The sequence below is a fragment of the Vidua macroura genome, chromosome 1, assembly GCF_024509145.1.
Source record: "Vidua macroura isolate BioBank_ID:100142 chromosome 1, ASM2450914v1, whole genome shotgun sequence".
NCBI classification, from domain to species: domain Eukaryota; kingdom Metazoa; phylum Chordata; class Aves; order Passeriformes; family Viduidae; genus Vidua; species Vidua macroura.
Genome location: NC_071571.1, coordinates 70,099,745 through 70,125,163, shown reverse-complemented (window position 1 = coordinate 70,125,163; position 25,419 = coordinate 70,099,745). Strand labels below are relative to the sequence as shown.

General features: G+C 39.7%; 1 protein-coding gene across 1 annotated transcript; it reads left to right on the top strand.

Annotated features, from left to right (window-relative positions):
- The first annotated feature begins 877 nt into the window (after nucleotides 1-877).
- Nucleotides 878-25,419, top strand: RIPK1 (receptor interacting serine/threonine kinase 1). The gene is made up of 12 exons (XM_053979733.1): nucleotides 878-977; nucleotides 5,516-5,727; nucleotides 7,378-7,531; nucleotides 8,461-8,598; nucleotides 10,914-11,142; nucleotides 11,950-12,099; nucleotides 13,240-13,316; nucleotides 16,365-16,455; nucleotides 18,612-19,169; nucleotides 20,671-20,742; nucleotides 22,576-22,722; nucleotides 23,397-25,419. The coding sequence occupies exons 2-12, from the start codon at nucleotides 5,576-5,578 to the stop codon at nucleotides 23,681-23,683; spliced, it is 2,055 nt and encodes a 684-aa protein (XP_053835708.1). The 5' UTR covers nucleotides 878-977; nucleotides 5,516-5,575; the 3' UTR covers nucleotides 23,684-25,419.

Here is a 25,419-nt window from a genome sequence, read left to right as displayed (position 1 = left end):
TGGCAATCCTCGTAGCGCACAGAGAGGTGAGGCAGTGACAGAGTCGCGGTGTGGCACCGATGGCAGTGCTCAGAGAGCTCAGGCAGGGACAAAGTCATGGTGTGCCTCGTTCATCGTACATCGTGCTCGTACATCGTAGCTCCTACATCGTGCTCGTACATGGTGCTCGTACATCGTACATCGTCGCTCCTACATCGTAGCTCCTACATCGTAGCTCGTACATGGCGCTCGTACATCGTACATCGTCGCTCGTGGCGGCCAGAGAGCTCAGGCAGTGACAGATTCGCAGGCGGCAGCGATCAGGGTGCCCAGAGCGCTGAGGAAGCGACAAAGCCGCTTCTTGGCAATTCTCGTAGTGCCCAGAGAGGCGAGGCAGTGACAGAGTCGCGGTGTGGCACCGATGGCAGTGCTCAGAGAGCTCAGGCAGTGACAAAGTCATGGTGTGCCTCGTTCATCGTACATCGTGCTCGTACATCGTAGCTCCTACATCGTGCTCGTACATGGTGCTCGTACATCGTACATCGTCGCTCCTACATCGTAGCTCCTACATCGTGCTCGTACATCGTACATCGTCGCTCGTAGCGGCCAGAGAGCTCAGGCAGTGACAGATTCGCAGGCGGCAGCGATCAGGGTGCCCAGAGCGCTGAGGAAGCGACGAAGTCGCTTCTCGGCAATTGTCGTAATTCCCAGAGATGTCAGGCAGTGATAGAGCCGCGGTGTGGCACCGATCGCATTGCTCAGAGAGCTCAGGCAGGGACACAATCTGAAGCGGCACCGATGGCAGTGCTCAGAGAGCTCAGGCAGTGACGCTGTCACTGGGCGGCACCCCCGCCGCTTCGAGTCTTCCGAGCCGCCTCCTTCGCTCCGCCTCCTCCAGCGCCGGGAGCGGGGCATTGCTTAGGTAAGGGGCGCAGGGGGAGAACCCCATTACCAGCGGCCCCCGGGGAAGCGGCAGGATTCTCAGAGGCCAGAGCACGGTAAGTCAGGAGCGCGGAGCGGGGGCAGCTGGACGGGGCCGCGCTGCTGCACCGAAACCGAAACCACGGTGGAGACCCCGCGAGCGAGAGACTGAGAAGTGGGGGTGACGGGTTCCTAGGGGAGATGGCCCGGCGTCGGTGTATCGCCCCCTCCCATCCCGGACCATCGTGGAGGGTCTCCTGGGCACGGGAAGGGGAAGTGCTGGGCGATGGCGCGGTGCGTAGGAGAGGAGGCGGCCGCGGCGGCAGGAAGCCGCCGGGAGGAGAAGGGCGATATGGTAGATCGGCCTACAAGGAACTAGGCCAGAGCTGCCCCGCGTTAGGGCTTCCCGGCTCCTCGGCGAGTAAACGCTTTTGGCTGTGGCGAGGCCGCGCGGGGCTGAGCGGGAGCGCCCGGCAGCGCCTGTGGCGCCCGTCTCCGACAGCTACGGCCCGGTGCGGCGCCGCAGCTGAGACAGCCTTTCCCGATTCCCATATGGAATGCACACTTTTGTGACCTGAACCGACTGTTACACCTTTGCACGTGTACTGGCTACTGCACAGATTCTATCCTTTCGTCTTCCCAAGCAGCCTCTGCTCCTGTGAAAACTTGTGTTGCATAACACCTTTGTTTCCCTTGTATTGGCTTCTCATCCCTTTCCCGCGGGATCCTTTTTGTAACCTGTTGACGATCTGACACATGTATTTTCTTTGCTATTTCCAAGAGGAAAAAAGAAAAAAAAAATTTCTTAGTGAAAAGATGCATCAGCTGAAAAATCTGAGCAGAAGGGAAAGGTTTAGATGGAGTGGGTTGTAAATGTCATCATTTACAGCAACAGATCTGAGATACCCTGTTTTGAAACATCATTGACAGAGGCAATATTTTTGTTATCAGCTATAGCAACCCTTGTAAATACAAGGGTTTGTTGTCCTGTTGATCATTTGGGAATACCAGCTTTGGCTTCTGTTCTTTATTCCTTTCCATTACTGACTGATAACTCAGTGCTCACTGAGTTTTGCTACTTGTAAAGATGCTATTTTTCTCCAGTTAAAGTTTGTAACACCTCTTAAGAACTTAGGTGCTGGAAGCATCATTAAACTACAAAGGCTACATGTTTTTTCATATTACTGTGCTAATGTGCTCATCGCTCCTCCTTAACCGGGGGGGGGGGGGGTGTCACATCATTACAGATTTGTAACTGCATCAGATCAGTTACAAATCGTTAGAACTGAGCAAAGCACTTTTGAACAGTGATTAGGAATATGACGTGATGACCTAATGTCCAGGTTATGATTCTTGTGAATTTATATGCCCTTTAGGCGTTAGAGGAGAGGACATAACCATGGTGTTAAGAAAAATGCCACAAACCCATTTAGCGCAGTTCTATCCTCTTCTAAAGAACACCAGTCATACTGGTGGACAGAAATTCCTCTCTTCTAGCAACTGGTATTCAAAATTTTTATAACACATGTTGGTACTTGGTAAATATGAACCCAACCGAATACAAATGTTCAGAATAGTATACAAGAAGAACTGCTTTAAAATTAATCAAGTATACAGATGACAGCTACTTCACAGAACATAAATTAATCACTAGAAGTATGCATAGCTTCTATAAGGGTTGGCTAAATTAAACTACAAAAGTTCTGTTCTCTTAACCACAGATACATAATGCATAAATTGGTGTGTCCTAAGTATTGAGGATACATATCAATTACCCTGTATTTCAATAAGAAGCAGTAAGGTTGGAGTGAACCTGAGTCTTTGAGCTTCCATCCTTGCTTTTTTATAATTTGACCTTTCAAGCTATCATAAGCCAATATCTCATGTTAAATAGAATAAATAATCTTTGCTTTAAAGCCTGGCTAGACATTGTTTTCCTGTGATATTTGTTCTATGAAAAATCCCCCAAAACTCTGGGTTTGAAATAAGTAATTAGATCAGAGAGCTTCTAGTCAGAGTACCTCATTACTTAATAAGAACACAAAAAAGAAGCAGTAGCATCTTACCATGCCCAAGGGGGAAGGTTCCCTCCCATCTAATAAGAAACTTCCTTCTTCTTGAATGTTACCCAGCTCACTTCAACAGACATTATGATTTTAGAAGTTATTACTTCTTTTGAATTTCCAAGACTTTTGAATTACTTATTTTGAATTTCCAAGACTACACATGTAGTGACTACATGTGGCTTGATTGGAAGGAACGGGTAATTAACATTGTAAATAGGAACAAGGTTCTGCATTTGTTGCAGTTTTAGGCCGAGATATTTTTTGCCAGGTTATATGGTATTGAATGCCAGTCCCAAGCTGTCAGTGGTATCAATACAACTTTAGAGATTTGCCATTCAAAAATACACATCTACACATGCAAGTCTTATAACTAATACCTAGATGCTTAATTGCTGTTAGCATGGAAAAAAATAATATACATAAGTGACTTCAAACTTATTCTTGGAAGGGAGACCCAAATAAAGAAGCGAGATGTTAGTTTATGCCATGTTGGACTCTCATGATTGAACTTAGTCCCTTGTACATGTGACATCCACCCCATCTGCACAGAAGTCAGTACGACCCCGCCAGCAAATCCAGATAACCATCACCAGAAACTTCCAGGGGGATGAAAGCTCAGCTATGAAAGCAGCAATGGCACTGCTATGAGTAATTTGTTATCTATTTGATTGGCTGTAAAGGAATTTAAAAAACAAAACAAAAAAAACCCAAACCAAACAACAAACAAACCCCACAAAAAACTAAAAACAACCACAGAAAAACCCCTACTACAACAAACAAAACAAGAACAATTTCCTCTAATCATTATTACGCATAGCAGGATTTACCTTCTTACTAAATGAATGCAGCCATGTCCTCAGGCCTGTGCTCATAATGCAGGCTAGCACTGCAGCAAAACAAAGCCTGCATCTTTTTGAAGTCTGTAAAGCCAAAGCAGAAAACTCGGAAGAGAGGATACTGCTCTGGGTGTAGGGAGGTTGTTCCCTATCTATACTATGACAGCCCGTAGAGTCTCTATGTGTACTTTGAAAAGAAAGCTCTTGCTCTATCTCTTCTACAGGCACAATTCATTTATTTTTTTTTAAAATTAACTTATTCTTCCCAGTTTTTGTTTGTCAGTATTGAACTGATCAGACCATTTCCAACTCAGCACTGAAATGTCTGTCTTCCCTCAGGTACCTACCTTCCACCCACACTAAGTCCTTAGATCCCAGGCTCCCCAAAGAGGCTGTGCTAATGAGGCAGTCAAAATTAGGCTGCAGCTGATGTTCACAACAACATTAAGCAGTCTTTTCAATTAGAGATTGGATGATACAAGTGCACCGTAGTTTGCAGGAGTTAGCAGTCATTTGTTGATCTGGGAAAACTTGGGAGTCCCTTTGTTATACAAGTTAGAGCTCTTAGTTACCCAAACGAGAGCCAATCTACTGTTGCTGATAGTGGCACTTAGAGGTGGTGCCTTTCTCCCAGCCCCCTCTATCTGTGTCTGTGTCGTAGTTACCCAAGATGAGTGGAAGATGAACAGCACTGCCAGTCTCTTGGACTTTGTCTCTTCTCAGCAAACTCTTTCTTTACCTGATGTAAGATGCTTAAGTTAAAAACTTAGTGGGGGGGGGGGGGGGGGGAAAGCAGAGCTTGTTGGCTTGTACTAATGCTAGCAAAGCAGCTTGCTGGCATGTGCTGAAGGCAGGGGCTGTCTAGCCTGGGAATATGTTAGGCAAGAGATTATCACAGCCTTATCAAAGATGCCAAATTATTCTGGCATCCACTTGTGTTTACCTACCTATTACTTACCTGTTACTTATCTGTTACTTACCCATTTCATAGGATACCCCAAACTCTTTTTGTCTTGATGCACTTAGGAGTTACTACAAGCCTTCATAATTTCTTTGTTCCTCTTCTTTTAATGAGCAGAGGAGAAGTTGCCATACATATTCCTTCCTAGCACTTGTCACTTTGAGTTCATGTGCAAATAAGTTTCCCATAGAAGCTGAGTCCTTTATTTCACCCTCCATTAGGTTGTTTGGTTTAAGCTTTAAGCAAACCCTTTAAAGCTAGGTTTGCAAAGATGCCTAAAAGGTAGCTTAGGGTTATGTAGGAATCTGGGCACGTGACAGGCCGACAGGCCCGTGTTCAGGCAATTCAGAAAACAAGATACCTATCAGAATCATTAGGCACTACCTGCCTTTGGGACCGGCTCTTGGTTTTTCTGGGGTTTGGATTTTGCACATGTGAAGTGCAGGGACAGTACCGATCTACTGCATATTCTATGGATAAAAACTATTTATCCATACAGCACTTTGAGATCCTCAGGTGAAGAAATGATTTTGCATCAACTGAATATAACTGTAGTGAGTTGACAGGATAAATCTTTAGATTTGATTCTGTGAGAACCACAGCATTTTTGGCTTCCAGCTGAGCATTCGTAAGGGTTATGAGAGTTTATGTTTCTGTCCCACTCCTTAAATGTACACTTATTTAGTGGAACAGCTAAATGCTTTCCATGACACTTCTTTTTCTTCACTTCTTTTTTCTCCTTAATACTGCAGGTCCAGAAGCACGAGGGTTCTTGATTTTGTTTTAATTGCTGAGCCACAAAGACTGCAGCCATGTCTCTGGAAGACATCCACATGAACACCAAGGATTTGTTTGAAAAAAAGCAACTAGATGCTGGAGGATTTGGAACAATTTATTTATGCTTTCACAAGAAACATGGATATGTAGCATTAAAAAAAGTGTATACAGGACCACAGCGCACTGAGTAAGTTACAGATCTCAGTTCTGATTTTCACTTCAGTTAGTCTAAGTCCTCTAAAATCAATTAAGATAAATCTAAAGGGAGTGTAATAATTTCAGGTCTTTGGCTTCTGGAGATACTTTTTGTGGGGAAAAGAAAACAATACTAACAGCTGTCCTGCAAATTTTCTTCTTTTTTCCCTCTTGAGACAACTTTTTTAGCTTAACTCATCCTTGCAGTGAAGTTCCTGGTCTTTGTTACAAGGCGAGCACTATCATGAATTGTTAAAAGTCATGAGAACTCTTGCACACTTAAGGAAATGCAGGAACTCAGTAGCCACACGATATTTTCAAACTTACAGATATGTTTTCAATGAAATTATCCAACAGTAGATGTCCCCTAGGAACTAAACGCACATAAATTATCAGCAGGACTCCAACCTCATGTGTGTTAATACCATGAATCTAACCCGCTCTCCCTTGAGAAAGAGGAGTGAGCCAAGCCCACGGATTTAATTCAAAGATTGAATTAGCTGTTGATTTCAGTGGATTCAGGTCACATTGCAGCTCTACTACCTCACAGCCATAACAATCCTAAAACTCTCCCATGAGTCATCCACTAAAGAGAGACAAAATTCCATGTTTTTTCTACTTTGGGTTATGATAAATAAATTAACTGAGTTTTTATTTTGCTGATAGAAAGCAGATTAAGAGATTCTAGGAGTTTGCAGCCTGCAATGACAGTTTGGGATGACTACAGTTAAAATGGACAAGTCTGACAAGTGTATTTTTGGGTTTGTGTTTTTATTTTTTCATTACACAGGCTCATAATTTTGTTATTTCTTAAAATATTGAACCATAAGGCTTTAGCAGATTTTTAAACTGAGCCTAATGCAAACAAAACAACTGGTTTCTTCTCTAGTAACACAGAAGAACACAGATGGAGAAAGCAGTTTCCTTTTAAGTCAGAGGGTAGGAAAGCATTAGCAAGCAGTATAGTTTCAAGATTTTCTTACATCTTTCCGTCTGATGACTAGAACGGGAACAATAATAAAAATACCACCCCTTCTATTCATTATGTAATGGATACTATCCATTTCTAAGACCTTTAGTGAGCTCCCAGCTATGTACCTTTGATTATTGATGGGTTGTACTGAGGCCAAGGTAATTGTTAAACCAGTAATTGTTAGCAAATGCTGTCATCATTTAGCATGTGTGTGGCTCCCTTGTAAGAAATCAGTTTTGAACTTGAAGGCCTTTGGAAACAATACCTCTATACATTTCTTGTACTAGAAGTAGTGGAGTGGATGTGGATCTTGATCCTTCTTGTTCCAAGGCTCGTTCAGCTCTGCCCAGCTCTCACCCCAGTTTAAATATTTGCACACCTACAGCTACCTACAAGAAGAATGCTTATGCAGTTTCTTAAAAGCAGGCCTTAAAATCAGACTGAGCAGACAGTCTCTGTGTAAGGCATTTGAGCAAAATCTTAGAGAATATAACCTGGCATGAACAAATCTGTATCAATTCAAAAGCAGGTGAAGGTATGGTTAATCTTGCAGGGGTTGTGGGGATGTTGACATTTTTGACCATGGTTTTCATCATGAATCAGTGTGATTTTCATCCCTTCGTTCTTTCTAGGCTGGCACTTAAATTCAGTGTAATTTCTGTTTTACAGGTACAATGTTTCCCTTCTTGAAGAAGGCAGGATTATGCGCAGACTGCAGCATGACCGTGTGGTAAAGCTACTCGGCGTCATTTTGGAAGACGGAAACTACTCGCTTGTGATGGAGTATGTGGACCGGGGGAACATGATGAAAGTACTACAGAATGTGAGCAGTCAATTACTTCATCCCTTAGGGTTGGTGAGCTGCTTGAAAGAGACAGGATGTTACTACCATATCCAGAGAACGGAGTCTTTAATTTATTACTCTTCTTTTTGTATTAAAAAGCCAGTGGCAACACTGCCTTCTCTAGAGACAGCAGACAATGACAGTGGCTTTCTTGTGCATCGCAGAGGAGCAGACCAATTACAGATTAAAAAGTTCTAGAAGGGCTGTAGAGATAAGTGGAGAATTTGCTAAATATGTAGCAAGTATTTGTAAATATGGAGTGACTCTAGAGTTATTTTAATGCCAAAATGTCAATCCAAGAAGGACCGTAGAACCCTAGAATATCCCTAGTTGGAAGGGACCTTGAAAGATCATCAAGTCCAGCTTGCACAGGACAACACCAAAAATCACAACCACCCTCTGGATAAAGAATCTTCCCCTAATATCCAACCTAAACCTCACGTAACCCAGCTTCGTGCCATTCTGACAGACCCTATCACTGACCACCAGAGAGAAGAGATCAGTGCCAGTCCCTCCACTTCCCATCATGAGGAAGCTGTAGACCACGATGAGGTATCCCCTCAGTCTCCTCCAGGCTGAACTGACCAAGTGACCTCAGCCTTTCCTCATATGCCTTCCCCCCCAGATTTTTCACCATCTTTGTGCCTTCCTTTGGAGACTCTCTTATGGCTTTACATCCTTCTTAAATTGTGGCCAAAACTGCACACAGTATTCAAGGTCAGACCATACCAGTGTGGAGCAGAGTGCGACAATCACCTCCCTCAACCCACTGGTGATTCAGGTTTTTCTTATCATAGCTTAAGCAGAGATACCCTTGGGACTGAGGAACTTTTTTTAAAGATGGAGTTTTAATTTGATTGTTGTAGTTGAATTTTTTAATAGATGGCACTTCTTGTTCTTTCTTTTAGCTCTCAGTACCTTTGTCCGTGAGAGGGCGTTTCGTGCTGGAAATCACAGAGGGGATGCTTTATCTGCATGAGCAAGGCTTTGTACACAAAGACCTAAAACCAGAAAACATCCTTGTGGACAGAGACTTCCACATTAAGGTATTTGTTAGAGTGTGAATAGAGAAGGTTGGTGATTTGGGTTGAAGAACCCACCACAGCTATGCTGGTTAGAGTTCCTAACTTGGTGGAATTGGTAGATGAATGCCTTTGTAGTTTAGTGAGCTATCACTGAGAGAGTGTTCCCTGAATTGCTGAATTATGGTGGCCTATACAACCTCTGAGTCTGAGATTTGCACAGTATTCCTCCAACTGTGAAAAAAAAATCACTGAGGGCATTAAAAAACAATGTTGAGAATTAACAAGCTGTAAATAACATAACAATTAAAGGAAAAATATTAATATGGCATTTGAAACAGAATAGAATGTTTTATGTATGATGTCTTTTGTCCTTTATTGCTGCAATTTCTCCTCCTGCCTTCACTTCCTTCTTTTATTCCTTTTTTTATTCCTTTCTTTCTTTTGTCTGTTATCTTCTCCTCTTTTGTATACCTCTTTTCCCTTAGTCATCATTTTAAAATGCCATCCAGGAGCTACAAAAAACCCCATCAGGACGCTACTTCAAAGAATGGTTTATAAGCCTATTCCAAAGCCCTTCTATTAACTTTAGTGGGGTTTTGGATCAAGACACATAAATATAGAGGCTACTGTGGAATAACCTGAGGGGAATTTGCAGCAGTCCTCATCAAATATCCTGTCTCTGGTCAAGGTGAGTTGTTGAAATAATGACCCCATTACAGTTTGAAACTATAGAATAAATTTCTGTGAAGAGAACTCTGCCATTTTCTATTTCTCAAAAATAAATTAGTGAGAAGTTCTTCGAAAAGGTTAATATAGTAAGTGCAGTAAGAATTACAATTTTTTTTTTCTTTTCCAAAAATAAAAACCTCATCATGATCTGCTTTAATTGTAAATTTTATGGGGAGTTGGGTTTCAGCTCGCTTATATGGACAGGACCAAACTAGGCTATCATCACATTTCATGACAACGGGATCAAATTCAGAATCAGATAAGACTTCCTTAAGCAGCTTGATCAAAAGTATAATTTAAGGCAGCTGTTGTACGGTATATTTGCTTGAATGTGTCTAACATTGTCAATAATTAGAAAGGAAAATAGTTGTTCCAGGAAATTGTAAATGTAGAAATATTTGTATCATACTCTACTCTATCACTAGACCTCCTCTCACTTGTAGACATGAACCTGGACTCCTACTTCCTTAGCAGAATGTTGCCTTGATTTTCCTCTGAATACACAACCTCTAAACGTAGCCCGAGGCTTCAGAAATTCAAGAGGAACAATAAGCTAGCTAGAGGCAACAAGAAAGAAAAGTGAGTTAGAAGCGAGGCAAGGTGTCATCTCACTTTTATCTGAAGTAATTGAGTTACACGACTCTGACAGCAGCCTATGGCCAAGAGAGACAGGCCCATTTCCTTTCAGCTTTCCTCTCCTATTGACCTCCTGTTCCTTTGTGTTAGCACTGGTGCTAATGTGAACAGCCTGTCGTGATTTAGGAAGCCAAACCAGCAGATTACCATTTACCTTGTTGGCAGTGCTGTCCTTCTGCTGGGGAGCACTTGGTTCAGCAAGCTGCTTAACTGCCTTGCACTGGGTCTTCCCAGGTAAGTGTCAGTGCTGGAACAAGAGGAGCAGAGGGAACACATAATAGGATACGGTGGGAGAGGAGGGAAAGATTACTTTCTTCATCACCAGTCATTAGTCTAGTTGCAAAACTGCACCCTAAAGTCTCAATAACATCCCATTGTCAAGCACACAGTACCCAGGTATCTCTGCTTTAACCTATTCCATGCTATTCTTTTCCATGTCTGTCATACATATGATACCATTTTAGATCCTCTTCTTTCCCTTTTCTGAAGGAAGATCTAAGGTGGTTGAGTTACATGGAATCTGAATGGAAAGGGCAGTGAGGGAGAAGGCATATCTGCCCATCTCATAGATTGATTCTAAGGTTTGAATCTTAGATTCTTCTCCTATGAATCTTCTGTTCTCCCCTGAGCACTGCAAGCAGACCGCAAATATGATTGCCAATATGAGTGAAACCAAATTTCTTCTATTCTCACATTGTGCAAGTGTTCCACAATTAATAAAAAAAGTTCAGCCTAATGGCTCCCAATTGGCAGTGATACTTTATTTAGAACAAAAACCAAACCAAACAAAGAAAAACAAGAAAAAACCAAAATAATTTGTTTTCCTTTCTTAAGTTGTATTTTGTTCACTATTTAGTTTTTAGATAAGTTATTAGATTTGTATTAAGACTTGATAAAATTGAGCACTGAATGCAATACTTGTTTATCTCCTCTTCATTACAGCACTAGTTCTGACGTGTCTCGTTTTTCAGATTGCAGATCTCGGTGTTGCCTCCTTTAAGAGCTGGAGTAGGCTGACCCAAGAAGAGACTGTCCGACAGAGGCAAATGAAGAACACTTACCAGAACAATGCTGGGACCCTTTTCTATATGGCCCCAGAGCATTTACGCAGTGTAAATGCTAAACCAGTGGAGAAATCAGATGTTTACAGTTTTGGCATTGTGATCTGGGCAATTTTTGCTAACAAAGAGCCATACGAAAGTACGTTACTTCCCAAAGGATGCTATCAGAAAAACAAGTTACAAATATTAAGCATTTGATGTTATAAAATTAAGATTAGTAGATTGCATTACCTCTGGCCTATAATTGCACTGGTTTGGCACCTCATGGCCAGTCAGAGGAATTAGTTGCATCATTCCTGACTTCTAAGCACGGACAGGAACATCTGAATGAAATGCAGCCATAAGCTGAATCTACTCACATCTACATGGTGTGGGCACAAACCAGACTCGGTGGCAGAAATTAGGCAAACCTCAGGTGGGCCAGGATGGAAACTTTCATTGACACTATTTCCTGAGGTAGACTAGTTACACATGGAACGACAATGAATGGTGCTGATTTCTCATCATGCACCAATGGGCTTATGTAGAACAATAGAAGCCAACTGTGGAATTCCAGAGTAACATGTTTATAATTTTGAATGGATTTTTTTTGCTATTTAAATGGCTAAATGTTGCCTGTGTAGCCATCTTTGTGTTCATATCTAATACAGAGCTGATGCACCTGAGAAGCAGGTTCTAGAGAGGTACTGTCACACTTACTCACACTGCACATGTCTTACATATAAAAGTAAATCCATTAATCTTAAAATAAGTCTCTAATCCATGGAAGTCAGAGAAGTGGATTCAAATTCACTAATATAAAAAATTTGTAGCTGTAATCTGGACCTCTTTGAAATAATGTTTTACATACCCACAAACACACAGGGAGCCACTTCATTATTTCTTTTACCTATGGAAAGGTAGCAAAACCCATGAGCAGAACCTGACAGGAAATTTTATCTTTCAGATGGTATAAATGAAAACCAGATTTGCTTTGGCATCATGAATGGAAACAGACCAGACATAAAGGAGATCACTGATAAATGTCCAGTGGAAGTTATTGACTTAATGAAGCAATGCTGGGATGAAGATTCAGAGAAACGTCCAACCTTTGCAGGTAAGGCATTACTTTAGGATTTGTATTTGTTTGAGTCCATTGATAGCCTATAATGCAACAAAACAAACCTGAGTATTTTCCTCTTGAAATAAGGTGAGGTTTTTTTTGAAAACTGAAATAGCCATGCACATGTTCTGTAAAGCATGCTCTCTGTACTATGACCAAAAATGGGATCTGATCCAGCATTTGCAGGTTTGAGAAATCCTAGTAAGTGAATGGAGCTAATTAAGACACTTTATCCCTGATAATTTATTTTCAGCATAGTATAATCTTATTGCTAAAATTTACATAAAACCAATATCAAGGAATATAGTATATCTTGACCATGACTGAGAAAATATCCTATTCAAAATACTCTAGATTCAAAAACTATCCTGGTTATCCTTCCATAATCAATGTGACTGATTTTGATAGCTAATCATCCTTTCATATGGTCAGGTGGCAAAACACTTCCAATCAGTAGAAGTATTGGCTGAATGGTCTGGGAAGGAGATTAAGAGCAAATAAGTAAAAATTCTGTATCTCATTGTCTCTTCTTTCTGCTTCAATACATAGTGCCAAAAAAAAAACACCAACCAAAAAAACCCTTAAAAAACCCAACAACCCAGAAAACCCCAAAACAACAAAAAGAGGGAAAAAAAAAAGCCCAACCCACAAAAAAGACCCAACAAATAACGGGAAACTGAGGTTTGTATTTAGACAGGAGCACCAACAGCTTTGTATACAGCAGGCATGTACTTAAATACTCACAGGAAATGTGTATCCCATGAGGAACCCACCTACTATCTCCATATTAAACATATATAATCTACTGCTAGTAGATTAAGTTTATACTTGAATTGGATCTTAGCTTTTAATTTTCCCATATGCAAATCAATGAAAGTTGCTCTCAACTACTGATCATAGACAGATTTCACCCTAAAAAGCAATACAACAACAAAAAATCCCTAGAAGTCATCCTGTTCTTGTTACTGTTTGAGACTAAATGTACCATGTGAGTAAATTACAAATGTATGTATACCTTTCTTACATCATAGAAGTCTTCATTCTTTATTCCTTTTCCATCAAGATTGTTAACAGTACAAGTCACTTTTACTTTCTTTTGAAAACTGTTTTCACTTAGTTCTTTTATTTTTGCAGAAATCAGTGAAAGATACAAGCCATTTTACTATGAATATTTAGGAAAAAATATTGAAGAAGATCTGAAGAATTTAAAAGTGAGTAGCTTTCTAAGCATTTTAAGGTTCCCCACGTTGCTTCTTCCCAACCCCAATTATGGCCAGATTCTGCCACTTCAACACTGATCATGCTTGACTGATATGATTTCCTGCTGTGATAAAATGGCTGGATTTGTGAATGACACCAGAGCAGTGCATGTCATTTATCTCAACCTTCAGATGGTTTTCAACACTCTCTCCCAAACTACTCTTGTCTTCAAGTTCAGATGTTGCTGTCTGGATGAGCAGATGAAAACAGGTTGGATGGTGAGTCCCAGAGTAGAGCAGTTGATGGGTCCTACTTCACCTGCAGGCCAAAAGCAGCTGCAGGAGTGCAGTGGGCTGGAACCTGACCTGGTTTACTCCTCTGTCAGTGACTTGTCAGAAGCGATGAACACTGTGCACCAAACTAGAAGGACTAGTCAATACAGTCACAAGGATAAGGCTGATAGCTGCAGGCTGGAGGAATGTGGTGACAGAAACCTTGTGAAATTCAGAAAGCACAAGAGGAATGTGTTGCACCTGGGATTAAATAACCCCTGGCTTCAGTGCCAGCCAGGGGCTGCTCAGCCAGGGAGCAGCACTGCCAAGAAGAACCTCAGGGTGGTGGAGAGCAGCGACCAGCCACAGCCTGCCTGGCACCAGCAGTGTCACAGGCAGCAGATCTGCTCAGATCTTGTTAGTCCTAACAGGAGATGGGACTACTTCAGCCCAGACATGTAATGGCTTTGGAGAACAAAGCAACCTGCCCCTATGTGTGAGGAGTTTGAGAAGATAGAGCCAAGCTCTTCACAGCAGCGCATTGTGTGAGGACTAGAAAAAAAAAGACAAATACAGAAACGAGAGATTTAAACTTGGGTGTAAAAGTGAAATGAAAAAACCCAAAACTTTTCCCTCTGAGGAGAGCAGAGCAGTGGCACAAGTTACCTAAAGAGGTTGTCCAGTCACCCTCATTGGAGGTTTTTAAACCTGACTGCACAAAGCTCTGAGCTACCAACTCTGATCCCATAAGTGACCATGTTTTGAGCAGGAGGTGGGCCCAGTGTCTCTTTCCACCTGAGGGGCACACTGATTCTATGATGATATTTTGCAAAAGCTCCTCATATATCCACTAGGTCTCACTCATGAAATAAAATGTTATTCCTATCAATTCAAAAGTGGCAGAATCTGATTTAAAGTAACTTCATAAAATTCCTGGTAACTTTTGCCCTGCTTTCAGGCAGTGTCTAATGAGTCTCAGCCTGCTTGAGGGTCAGGAAGCTATTCCATGGTAATATTAATAGGTAAAAGTTAAATTCAGATAGTTTTCCTGAGGGTGCAAGTTGGTTTTTTCTTACTTTTCTGGCTGTAAGTTTAAAAACTGTGATTAAAAGAATAATTTCCTGACTGAAAACAAGAGAATCAGAACTTCTTGAACAATTGGGCTGATAATGGAACCTTTTTATCACAGATATTATGAATTTAAGCACTTGACTATATAGACTTCACTCACAGACAATACAGACAGTATTCTTAACTAAGGAAAAAAAAAAGCAAAACAAACTTCCTTGTGAAGCCATTCTTTCACATTTTTTTAAGTGCTTCCTTCTCACCAAGTCTTCAGTTGTGGAAATGAAAATTACTCATTTCATGTGCTGTTTATGAAGCACCGGTAACTGTTCAAAAAAACAACAGAGTTTTACAAAATGAAACTGATGAAACAGATTTCTTGGACTGATTTGATCAAACTCCCAATATGAACTGTATATATGTCTAATTTGTGATAGCAGCTCCAAATCAGGACCATGGCAAATTTTACTACATGCATTAGCTCTCTGCAGGTGCACCTCTCATGTCATAGGGACAAAATGACTATTTAGGAAATAGGCTGTGAGTTTATTACTTTCTCAGGAAGGAAAACATCCATTATAATCAGAGCACAGATTGCAAAGAGTGGATCCAGGGCAAGTCACTATGTGAATTACTAGTACAGCTTCAGTAGCAACATGGCTCAGAGAGTTTGGGCATAGCCTCCCTTCTGCCTGCCCAGCAATCATGGAAGCCTCCTAACTAAAAGGATCACTGTATCACAGAATGGTTGAAGTTGAAAGGGACCAGAAGTCATTTGCTTCAACCTCCCTGTTCAAACAATTCCATTACTCAAGTAAAATCTAAGGACCAATGGTTGTAATGTGTGTTAGAATGTTACCTTTTGCTATTGAAGGGAAGTAGATTTTTTGGGAAGAGATAGGTAGGAATTGTTGGGTTTTAATCTGTAAAAGTACTTCTTGGGTTTAATTAGAAAAAAAAAACCAACATGAACACAAATGCTACTTTTGGAAATTATTTTGTGAGTAAGCAGCACTTGGGGAAGTTGAGAAAGAATTTTTCCAGGTTAATAAAAAATTACTTCCAGCAAAGCCTGAATAATGGGAGCATCAGAAGAGTAGAACAGGAGTAGATTTGGCCTTCATTCTAGTTAAGTGAGGATGAGGGTTATAGAAAGGAAATTGCACTGCTTCTTTCTGAAAATTTACTCTAAACTCCTCATTTCTAATAATCTTCATAAAAGTCAATGTGCCTATACCTGAATGTTAATTATTTCTCACCTCTTCTTCCCTGTTGATGAATGAACTTATTAAATATAGATCCACAGAACAGGATGCATGTTTGCTACCTTTACCTCAGCAGCATCCCCTCACCGAGATTGCTTGCCAAAAGTCTGGCTATTAAATACAAGTCAGACAATCAAAAGCCACTCTGGATTAAGGTCACATTCATGTAGGCAAGGGTATTGTTTGGCCAACTCAGAGTATTATATACTGCAGTTATACTGCAGTCCTCCCTCCCTGCATTGAAGAAAATATTTTGCCCACCTATAGCAAAGCAATGGGTATTTCCTGTCAGGCTGTGCTATCTGAAAGAGTATGGGATCTTTTCTCAGAGATTCACAGAATCTGTTCATCCAAGTCACTTCACAGTGAAGCTGTGCTGTTTCATACTCTACAGGTACACCCTTTGTTTAAGCTTTTGCCTATAATTTGATCATTTGTTTTTTCTCACATGCAGAAAATGTGGCCAGAGACAAATGAACTGCTGCATAGCATGGAATCCCTTCAAATAGATGCTGTACCAGAAGATACCAGCAATGGTCAAGCAGGTAAGTCACTAGCACATAATTATTCTGTGTATTTGCCAAAGATAAAGTTGTGTACAAAGCAACTTAAGGGTTATTAAGAGACTAAATTATTCAGCACCTCAGAAAGAATTGTAATCACTGAGATGTTTTTTGTTCCCAGAAGTCACACTTAAAATTTCCATCTCCTTTTATACTCTTAGGCTTTCCTCTTCCATGCCAAAAATTTTGTTCAACATTAAACTTTTACAGTGGTCACCTTCAATAATTACTTTTCATACATGATCTTTCTTCTCATCTTTTTATTCGTGCCAACTGCTTGGTTTGTAGGCTTTAATTTCATTAAGACTTTTATTTCCCCTCCATTCTTTCTTATGAATGCTCTGAATATGACCAAGATACATAATTGTAAAATATTCCTTTGTTTAGGACCTTGCTCTCTAAAGAATCTGAGGAACACTAGTAGATAGTTTTTTCTCTCTTTTCTCTTGTACCTTCATCAAATCTTGGAGGAGTTGCATGTTTTGTGATTTTATAGAGCTGGCTCTCTACTATGTGATAATAGATCTAATATAATAGACTTGTGTAGTAATGTATCTGGAATTCTCTTACCAAGGTTTCTTAATGTCAAGGGACACAGGATCTTATTTGCAGCACTGATTTACAAGCAATAATAAAAAATCCAGTAAAGATAAAATTCTGCTGATTTATCTAAGACATGATTAAATTAGTAATGTTAAACTGTAACGTGCAACCAATAAATCTTCCTCAAAGCTAGGTTTCCCACAACTCTTCCTCAGTAGGACTGATGGACTTAGGGCAGCCCCACTACTGTATTTTTAAGTGAGTGTAGTTACATTTCCTGCACAGAAAGAATTGTGTAAGACTGCTGCAGATTGCAGATGCTCTCGTGTTTTAAGTACAAAAGACTTTGTTGTGAATCTCCACTGCAGAAGATGCCATCTTGCCAGCCTGTCAGTCAAAGGCAGAGGTTTCTCTAGTCAATGGGCATCACTCAGACAGTGGTAGTGAAAGGCATCCCACAAGATCTGTTCATACATCTCAAGCTTGCCCTGGAGAGCAGATGCCATATAGTTTATGCTAATACTGAATTGCTAAGAGCTGTCATTTTGGATGGGGTTATTTCTGTACTCTAGCAGTGGTAGCAAAACAAGCAGAGCAAGTCCGACTGAAGGTGTTCTAATATACAGCCATCCAAAGGAACTAGTTTTGGTCCTGCCTAATATGGGCTGAAATAATGTAACTTTGGGGGGGTGGGAGGGTTGGGGGTTGAGGAACCCAGTTCACTAGCATTATCTGAGCTAAATAGAAGCACATAGATACACTTTATTCAGTTTTACAGTGCTCTGTAAGTGTCCCTTGCTTCCAGCAATGTATGATATTTTCTAGAAAAGTATGAAGCTTTCAGAACTTTAAGACAGCGTCTGTAGTCCTACCCTTAAAAAAATAATTACAAGTAGTACCAAACAGATTTTTATGTTTCTTATTTAGTCTTGGAATGCTACAGCATCATAAAGATTATAACTCTAGCTCAGTTCTGAAGTAGAGCTTCCTTTGATACTGAGAATTACATTGAAAGGTATAGATGACACACACTATTTTAATACTTGTAAAAATGTATTCTTTGGAAGAGTATTCATCATGAAATATACAGACAGGACACTTTACATAATCATTTTAAAATAATATTTTAATGACTAATTATTTGTGCTGTATGAAATTACATCTGTTATTACAGTGACATTTTCCATCCTGTTACACCTCAGTTTTGCACTGATCAAACTCCAGTTAATGCTAGAGGAGACACACCAGTAAATCAGATCCTACAAAGGCCTCCAGGAATGTTTGTTTCAATGGTTGAAAACTTGATATCAACACAAGCAGAGTACAGTGAATTCTCACACTACTCGAGATAGTGAGATTTGAACACTGATAGCTTAAGCAAAAGCAAACTTGTACTTCCTAGATAAAAATCTGTTCTACTTGTCAGTAAAGGTGTGTTTTATTTTATAGAATGTATTATGCTGGAAGTAATGTTTTATTGAAACCTTTTAGATATACAATAATAATAAAGTAGGTTAATAGATCTTACTATCATTGCAACAAGTTAAGTACTTGCATTTGAATGTTTTCAAACATTTAATGTCCTTCCATTTCAGATCAGCCTAAATCTCTACACAGCTCTCAAGGTCCCATGACCAGTGAGGTCAACGAAGCCCTGTTTGCTGCCTTCACTGAGAACCAGCCCGTTGAGAGCTGTGATACCTCATTTGCACCTCCTGATAATCTGGAAAGAAAACTTCAGCACGAATACAACTACCATGCATTTGGGAGCCGGATGGATAAAGCAGTTCCACCTGTGGTACACAGCCGTGAAATGCTAGAGGAGGAAAGGAGACGGAGAGTTTCCCGCGATCCGTTTGCAAAGCCATCCCCTACTTCTCAACTGAGTAAGCTGTATCCAAGAGCTGAGAAAACAGGATCAAACACTAATCCGTATATCTGGCCAGCTGCAACAACACCAAAATGGGGAAATGTAGATATTTTTTACGGGCCCAATCCCAACAGTCATCCATCAGGAAACCCAGTAGATGCCTATGGATTAAGTTCAGTCAGTAACTTTATCCCAAATAAACCTCCTGTGCTGGAATCTGGACATAATGTGAAATCACAGACCAACGTCAACTGGAATTCAAAGAATTCAGACACAGATACAGGTGAGACTCCTTCTCCAACACCTATGTTTCTGAATATGTTTTCACCTATTTTTCCTCTATTTAGCTCATCGAACAACCTGCTTATTGCAGGCTGATCTGTAATATAGAAAGAGTGAATTTATTTCATTAAGTTCTCTTTGTTTATTCAAAGTTAAAACACTAGCTCTGACTTCATTATGCTGCTTTCAGTGATGTCAGGCTGCCAATTTCCAATGAACTATTTCTAAAGCATCAGTGTAACAGAAGAGCATGAGACCCAACAGCTGACTCTTCAGCTACCAGCCAAGGAAGAACAGATAGCAAGTGCTGCCAAAGCAGCTCCCAAAACCAGGAGCTGCTACTAGTCATTCTAGGAAAGCTGAGGAGACCTTTGACTCTCAAAACCGTCACATTCATACCATAGGTTCTGCTCGTGCAGAAACAACACTTGTAGCATTTCAGAAAATAGATGGGTATTTTTTACTTGCAGCAAGCTGAGAGACTCCTGAACTTAGGGAGCCAGCAAGGAGCTAAGGCTTGTAATTGGTTTCTCCAGGGAGCTCTGCCTGGTGCTGAGGGAGAGCTTCTGTTGGTGTTTGCTGGTAAGACATGGAGTAGAAAGGTATGAAGACAAAGAAGGAAGAGAATATGGGGCATTAACAAAACAAAAAAAGTTACAAAGTGGTAACTGGAGACCTACAAGATACAACTTTGAGGCACTAGAGACAACATGAGATGCCTGCTCCTACTCTTGAATATTTTTAGCATGGTATTATTTTCCAGGTCATCTCACATGAAAATCCCTAGCTTTTTACAAGCAGAATACCACAAAGGTGTTATTCTGTTAAATTATTAATGCAGAGGCTGTGATTAGTTGTTTATGTGAGTTTATTTACTGAAATGAATCCAAGGGCTGTCATGTCAGAAGGCAGGCATTAAAATTTTCAACATCACTAATAAAGGAAAACCTTCTGTTTGAAAGGAATAAGGAAAACATTTATTATAGGAAGGTTGTGTGAAATAGTGTAGCAGATAACAGACTGAGGTGCATAAGACCTGCATTTCAGTTCCTCATTGACTTGTTGGGTGGCTGTAATCCATCTGCTCTTGCTGCCTCAGTATGAGTTGCAGAGCTCATCTGTGAGCATCCAAAAACTCACACTAGGGAGTTTGGAATTTGCCAGTTTGAATACCTCATATGTGCAACTCAGTCTGAAACTGCAGTGTGCTGTGATCCCACACTTCCAGGTATTCCTACACCCACATGGGAGCCCATTGTCCTCACTGAGATCCAAGGATGGTTAAGGCTATTAGTAACTCAGCAAAACCTCAATAAGATCATTGCTTAAATTAGAGTTATTCAACGAGACACAATGCTGCTAATTAAAAAGCTTCTCATCTCTGTATTTAAGAGCACTGTATACTCACAATGTTACAAATATGGCAGTCATTGTTAAGTATATCTGCTTTTCTATTTACATAATGCTTTTGGCATTTCTTTGGTTTTTTTCTCTTTCTACAGGTTACAGGGATTCCACTTCTTTCACAAGGGGAACGTTTGCCTACCATCCTAGTGTACCCAGAGTAAGCCCAAGTAAGTGCCCTGGTAGCCAACAGGCCGTGCCTTGCATCCTAACCAGTAAAGCAAGAAACTTCAGGAACTTGAAATAATTCCTGTTATTGCTTAATACCTCTAACCAGTTTTCAGTATCAGTAGGTAAAATTAATTCCTGTCTCTAGCAGGACCTAAATACACCATTAAATATGTATTTCATAAATCAAGGACAACATATTCTTTAATGTAAGAACTTTAAAAATATGAGAGCATTGCAAGATCTCCTGTACACCTAAACTAGTCACTTTCCTAGATAGAACTTCAAGTTGCTGTCACTCTGCCCAGCTCTGGAACCACATGCACATTTGGGACACTTTGTCCTATCTTGCTCTGCATTTTAATATTAATTTCTAGCTACAGGCTTCATGCTGATCAGCCTTCATTGCGGGACAGGTCTCTACAGTTCTACTGGCTTGAACCCCTAAAATCATGTAATATCCTTCAGGAGTTATTAATATATGCTGCTTTAAGTTGTGTTGCTTGGGGCACTCTGAATTCTTTAATTAACCCTTTCAAAGGGTTGTCCAGTTTCTAAGTGGTCAACACTACAAAGAAAACTTGAAAGAGCTTTCTGTCTTCTTGACTCCGCACCCCTTAAATGATGACCCAAGCCTGAGAAGCTGCAAAGTGTAAAGGCTTGGGAATGGAGATTTATAAGCATAGTAAGTTTTCCTGTTAATACTGTAATATTGACCAAGTATGTGTATACGTTTTCATATCTTATGCTAAATTCATTTTGTTGCCAGATAAGAACATAGCAAACATGAGGTGTCTTTATATTTTTAACTACAAATATGATGTGTTTCCCGAGTCCTCTGGCTCTTAAAAAAAAAAAAAAAAAAAAAAACAAAAACCCAGAAATCATAATGTTATGAGTAGAAGTAATAATGTTATGAGACATGATAAAATGCATTCCTTTTTTGCAACTTCATCAATCTAATCATACATATATATAATATTTCTGACTTGCAGTCCCAGATTAGCATATAGCAAGTATACTTAGTCAGATTTTCATACATAACTATAGATTTTTACACTTCACGTTGCAATTGAGTGTGTAACAAGGATGTAACCATGATTCCAGGTGATTAAATACAGAGCTTGGTGTATCATTTTAAGTATCTGTACTTCAATTTTAGACACAGGTTGCGAGATTCACCATTTAAGCTACAGTTAGAATGTTTAGTGGATAATTATCAAAGCAGAGTTCAAACAACACTGTCAAGAGAACAGAAAAGTGAAATCACCTAAAATGAATAGTGACTTAGCTTCATGCTGCATGTGGAAATCAGACAACAGTAAACAAAAGATCAAATTATGTGTTTTACTAATCATATCTTATGAGCAGCATGAAACAATTTGCTGTAGTCTCACAGAACTCAGAAGTCATAACTGTAAACCTGTACTTACATTGATGAAAAGGAAAGCTGAGAGGCAGAAGTGAGGCTTTAAAATTTAAACAAAAAGAACATTCGAGTCAAGGCTGACCTCCTGAAGCTGTTAGGCAGCAGAAAGCAAGACTGCTGCTATGCATTCCCTAGGCACAGAGAACATTATATACAGTCTAGTAACTATCAGCTTGGTTGTGGCACTCTGTCGTAAAATAGACTGGGTTTTCACTAAAGTACACTCGTGTCACGCTGCAGAGTGAAAATGCGCTCAGAGCACAGTTGCCAGTAAATGGTTATTTCTACATCAAATGCAACGAATATCACTCCCCTTATTAGTGGAACTTTTTCCTCCTTATGTTACTTCTTGACATTTGAAACTTATGCTGTTGTTTGTAAATTTGTGTTAAAATTCCCTATACAGATGATTCAATCAAGTACAACATAAATAACAGCTCTGGAATTCAGATTGGATCCTACAATCACATGAAAATTGAAGAGCAGAATCCACGTGTCAGCACTTATTCTGTTTCTATGGAAGATATTGATACTCATTATGAAGAAGTATTTGGTAAGAGAAATATCTCCCTAGTTTTCATGTATTCACCCCATATAATTACCTGAGAATCATTTGGTTTGGAACGTATAAAACACTCACACTAGTAGAAGCAAGGCTAGGATTGGAGATCCTCACCTGACTTCTAGTTTAAATCGTAGAATATCGTGAGTTGGAGTGGACCCGTGCAGATCATAGAGTCCAGTGCCTGACACGACACACGGAAAACTAAAAGTTAAACCGTGTAAGCAAGAGCCATGACAACTTTGTTCAGATAGAAGTGGGACAATTTTGAAATGTACTTTATTTTAATTGGTCAATACTGAATTAAACTATCTCTGTGTATTCCTAAGTAACATTTGTGTTTCAGAATATAAAACATATACAACTCTTTAAGAACTCTAGAAGGGGTTTTTTCAATCTTGCAGGTTTAAGTGACAACCTATGATAGCTTCAGATCAAAGAGCAAATCCAGCAACTGACCTGTGAATACACATGTTCTGTCTGGACATTTTTTGCCTACCATCACTGGCTTATGCTGCCTCCATGAAATCCACTTCTGATTGCCTCACTAAGATTCGGTCTCTAGATATTACCAATAAATAGCTGGGGGAGGACAGGAGAGAGAGAGTGAAAGGAACAGAAGAACTGTTGAATGATGCAATTTTCTTACACTCTTCTTTTTGCAGACAATACTACTGTCCTGACAGAAAAGCATTTGAATCTAGTGAGAGAAAATCTGGCTAAGCAGTGGAAGCACTGTGCTCGGAAACTGGGTTTCGGTGATCCCGAGATTGATGAAATTGATCATGACTATGAACGAGATGGACTAAAAGAAAAAGTTTACCAAATGCTGCTCAAGTGGGTAATGAGGGAAGGTGCCAAAGGTGCTACAGTTGGAAAACTCGCCAAGGCCCTTGTTGGCTGTCAAAGACTGGATCTCCTTCGTAGTTTGATGAAAATCCAAGAAGAATAAGTTTACTGAGAACAGACTTTCTAGAGTTCTCCTTTTTGCACAGACTTTTTGGAATGTATTTTTTTAACCAACCAGTTAATACCTGCAATAAATCAAAAAGTTCATGTCACAATATTTCATCTTCCAAAGGATAAAAAGAAAGCATCTTCCTTCCAAATAGAACAATTGCCCAAAGAAAACGACAACAAAATGCAAGACAAATATCAATTCAAGGAGAATGCATTACACAAAATTTTTACATTCTAATCTTGAAACATGTTGGTAGTCTTGTTCAGTTCCAAAGATTGACCTATTGACCTATTGCTTGAAAAACTTGTATAGAAATCAAAATCAACCCTAACATTTTACCAAAAGTGCCAATACTTATCATGCCAGTATTTGACTGGTCTAAGTCAATAATGCGTTTCAAATATTTTTATAATTTTTATTAAATATAGATTTATAGAATTATACAGAACAGCAGCATAAATAAAAGCAAAGCCTATTTCTGGCTTTAAAAGTCTGTAATTGATATTTTATAATGTTGCATTAGATTTTTACATTGTTTGGTAGAAAAGATTTTCCAGGGTAGAAGTCTCATCTGCTTTATGAAATAATGAAAAAATAAGTTAAATCAGTATGCAATCCAAATTAAAATCTCAGGAATACATGAGTTTTGGGAAGGGAAAGGTGCCTTATTACCTCTTGACTGAAGACCCATTCTCCTACCTGCTCTGAGGGCTCAGTGTCACTACATTCTGAATCTCTTCGGCTGCATTTATATTAGTACATTAAGTGTGCCTTGAAATGTTACTAGATGCTGAGGTAAAATGGGCATGCTGCAGCCGGCTGCCAGAATAGCACATTCTTTAATACTCCAAAATGTTGTGCAAAGACTATTTCACAGCACTCAGGTTGTTTCTGGGGAACACTGGAACAGCTCTATAGTTTAGGTGATGGTATCCCAGTGCCTGGAAATGTTCCTTGTCACTCTAACTTCCTAATATTGACATAATCTCAGTATGCAGTATCTATGAAAAAAGAATTACTTCAAGTTTTTTGTCTGAAGAATTATGCCAAACTCTTCTTTTGAGGGACAATGCCTCCTGTTCCATCAGATTTACAGATATTTCAAGCAGATGTTTTGGAGCAGGTAATTGTTTAAGCTGTACATAGAGCACTAGGTGTTCATAATTATTAATTTTAATTGTCAAAAAAAAAAAAGCTAAGTAACTTAAGTAACTTAATGGAGTGCAGTTAGAATGGATTTCTGCTCCTTGATACAGCACTCACCATTTCAGTGGAAGCAAAATGAAACTGTAATCAAAGCAAGCATCTTTAAACCTACTTAAAATTTATTGCATTGCCTTACAGTTTTGACTTAGCAACATGCTAAATTTTCTATAAACTCTTGAGTACAATATAATGATATGGTTTGTCTGTCTAATATAATAAGCATACACTTCCCAGAAAAAGAAAAATTATTCTTTAAACAAATAGAGCCAGCAGTTACTCTGTTAGTTCATTAAACAGATCCCTGAACAGATCACAAAGTCCATTTATGTTTTGTTAACGCCAGATGCACTGTATTGCTACATCAATTCCTCAGCCCCCCTTGGTTTTTAAAGTCTCCCATGTCTGCAGTCTTTATTTAAACAATATGCAATTTTTCAATCATAAGATCTTTGTCTTATTTGGTACACAGAATGAATGGTGATCATTTAATGGACCTTCATTAAATGCTTCATTTGCTCTTT

Excerpts from the sequence above, each read along its gene's own strand:
- RIPK1 (XM_053979733.1), top strand. The coding sequence starts at position 5,576 with ATGTCTCTGGAAGACATCCACATGAACACCAAGGATTTGTTTGAAAAA. Across the intron at positions 5,728-7,377 it reads ACAGGACCACAGCGCACTGA|GTACAATGTTTCCCTTCTTG; the intron begins GTAAGTTACAGA and ends TCTGTTTTACAG. Across the intron at positions 22,723-23,396 it reads TCATTATGAAGAAGTATTTG|ACAATACTACTGTCCTGACA; the intron begins GTAAGAGAAATA and ends TTCTTTTTGCAG.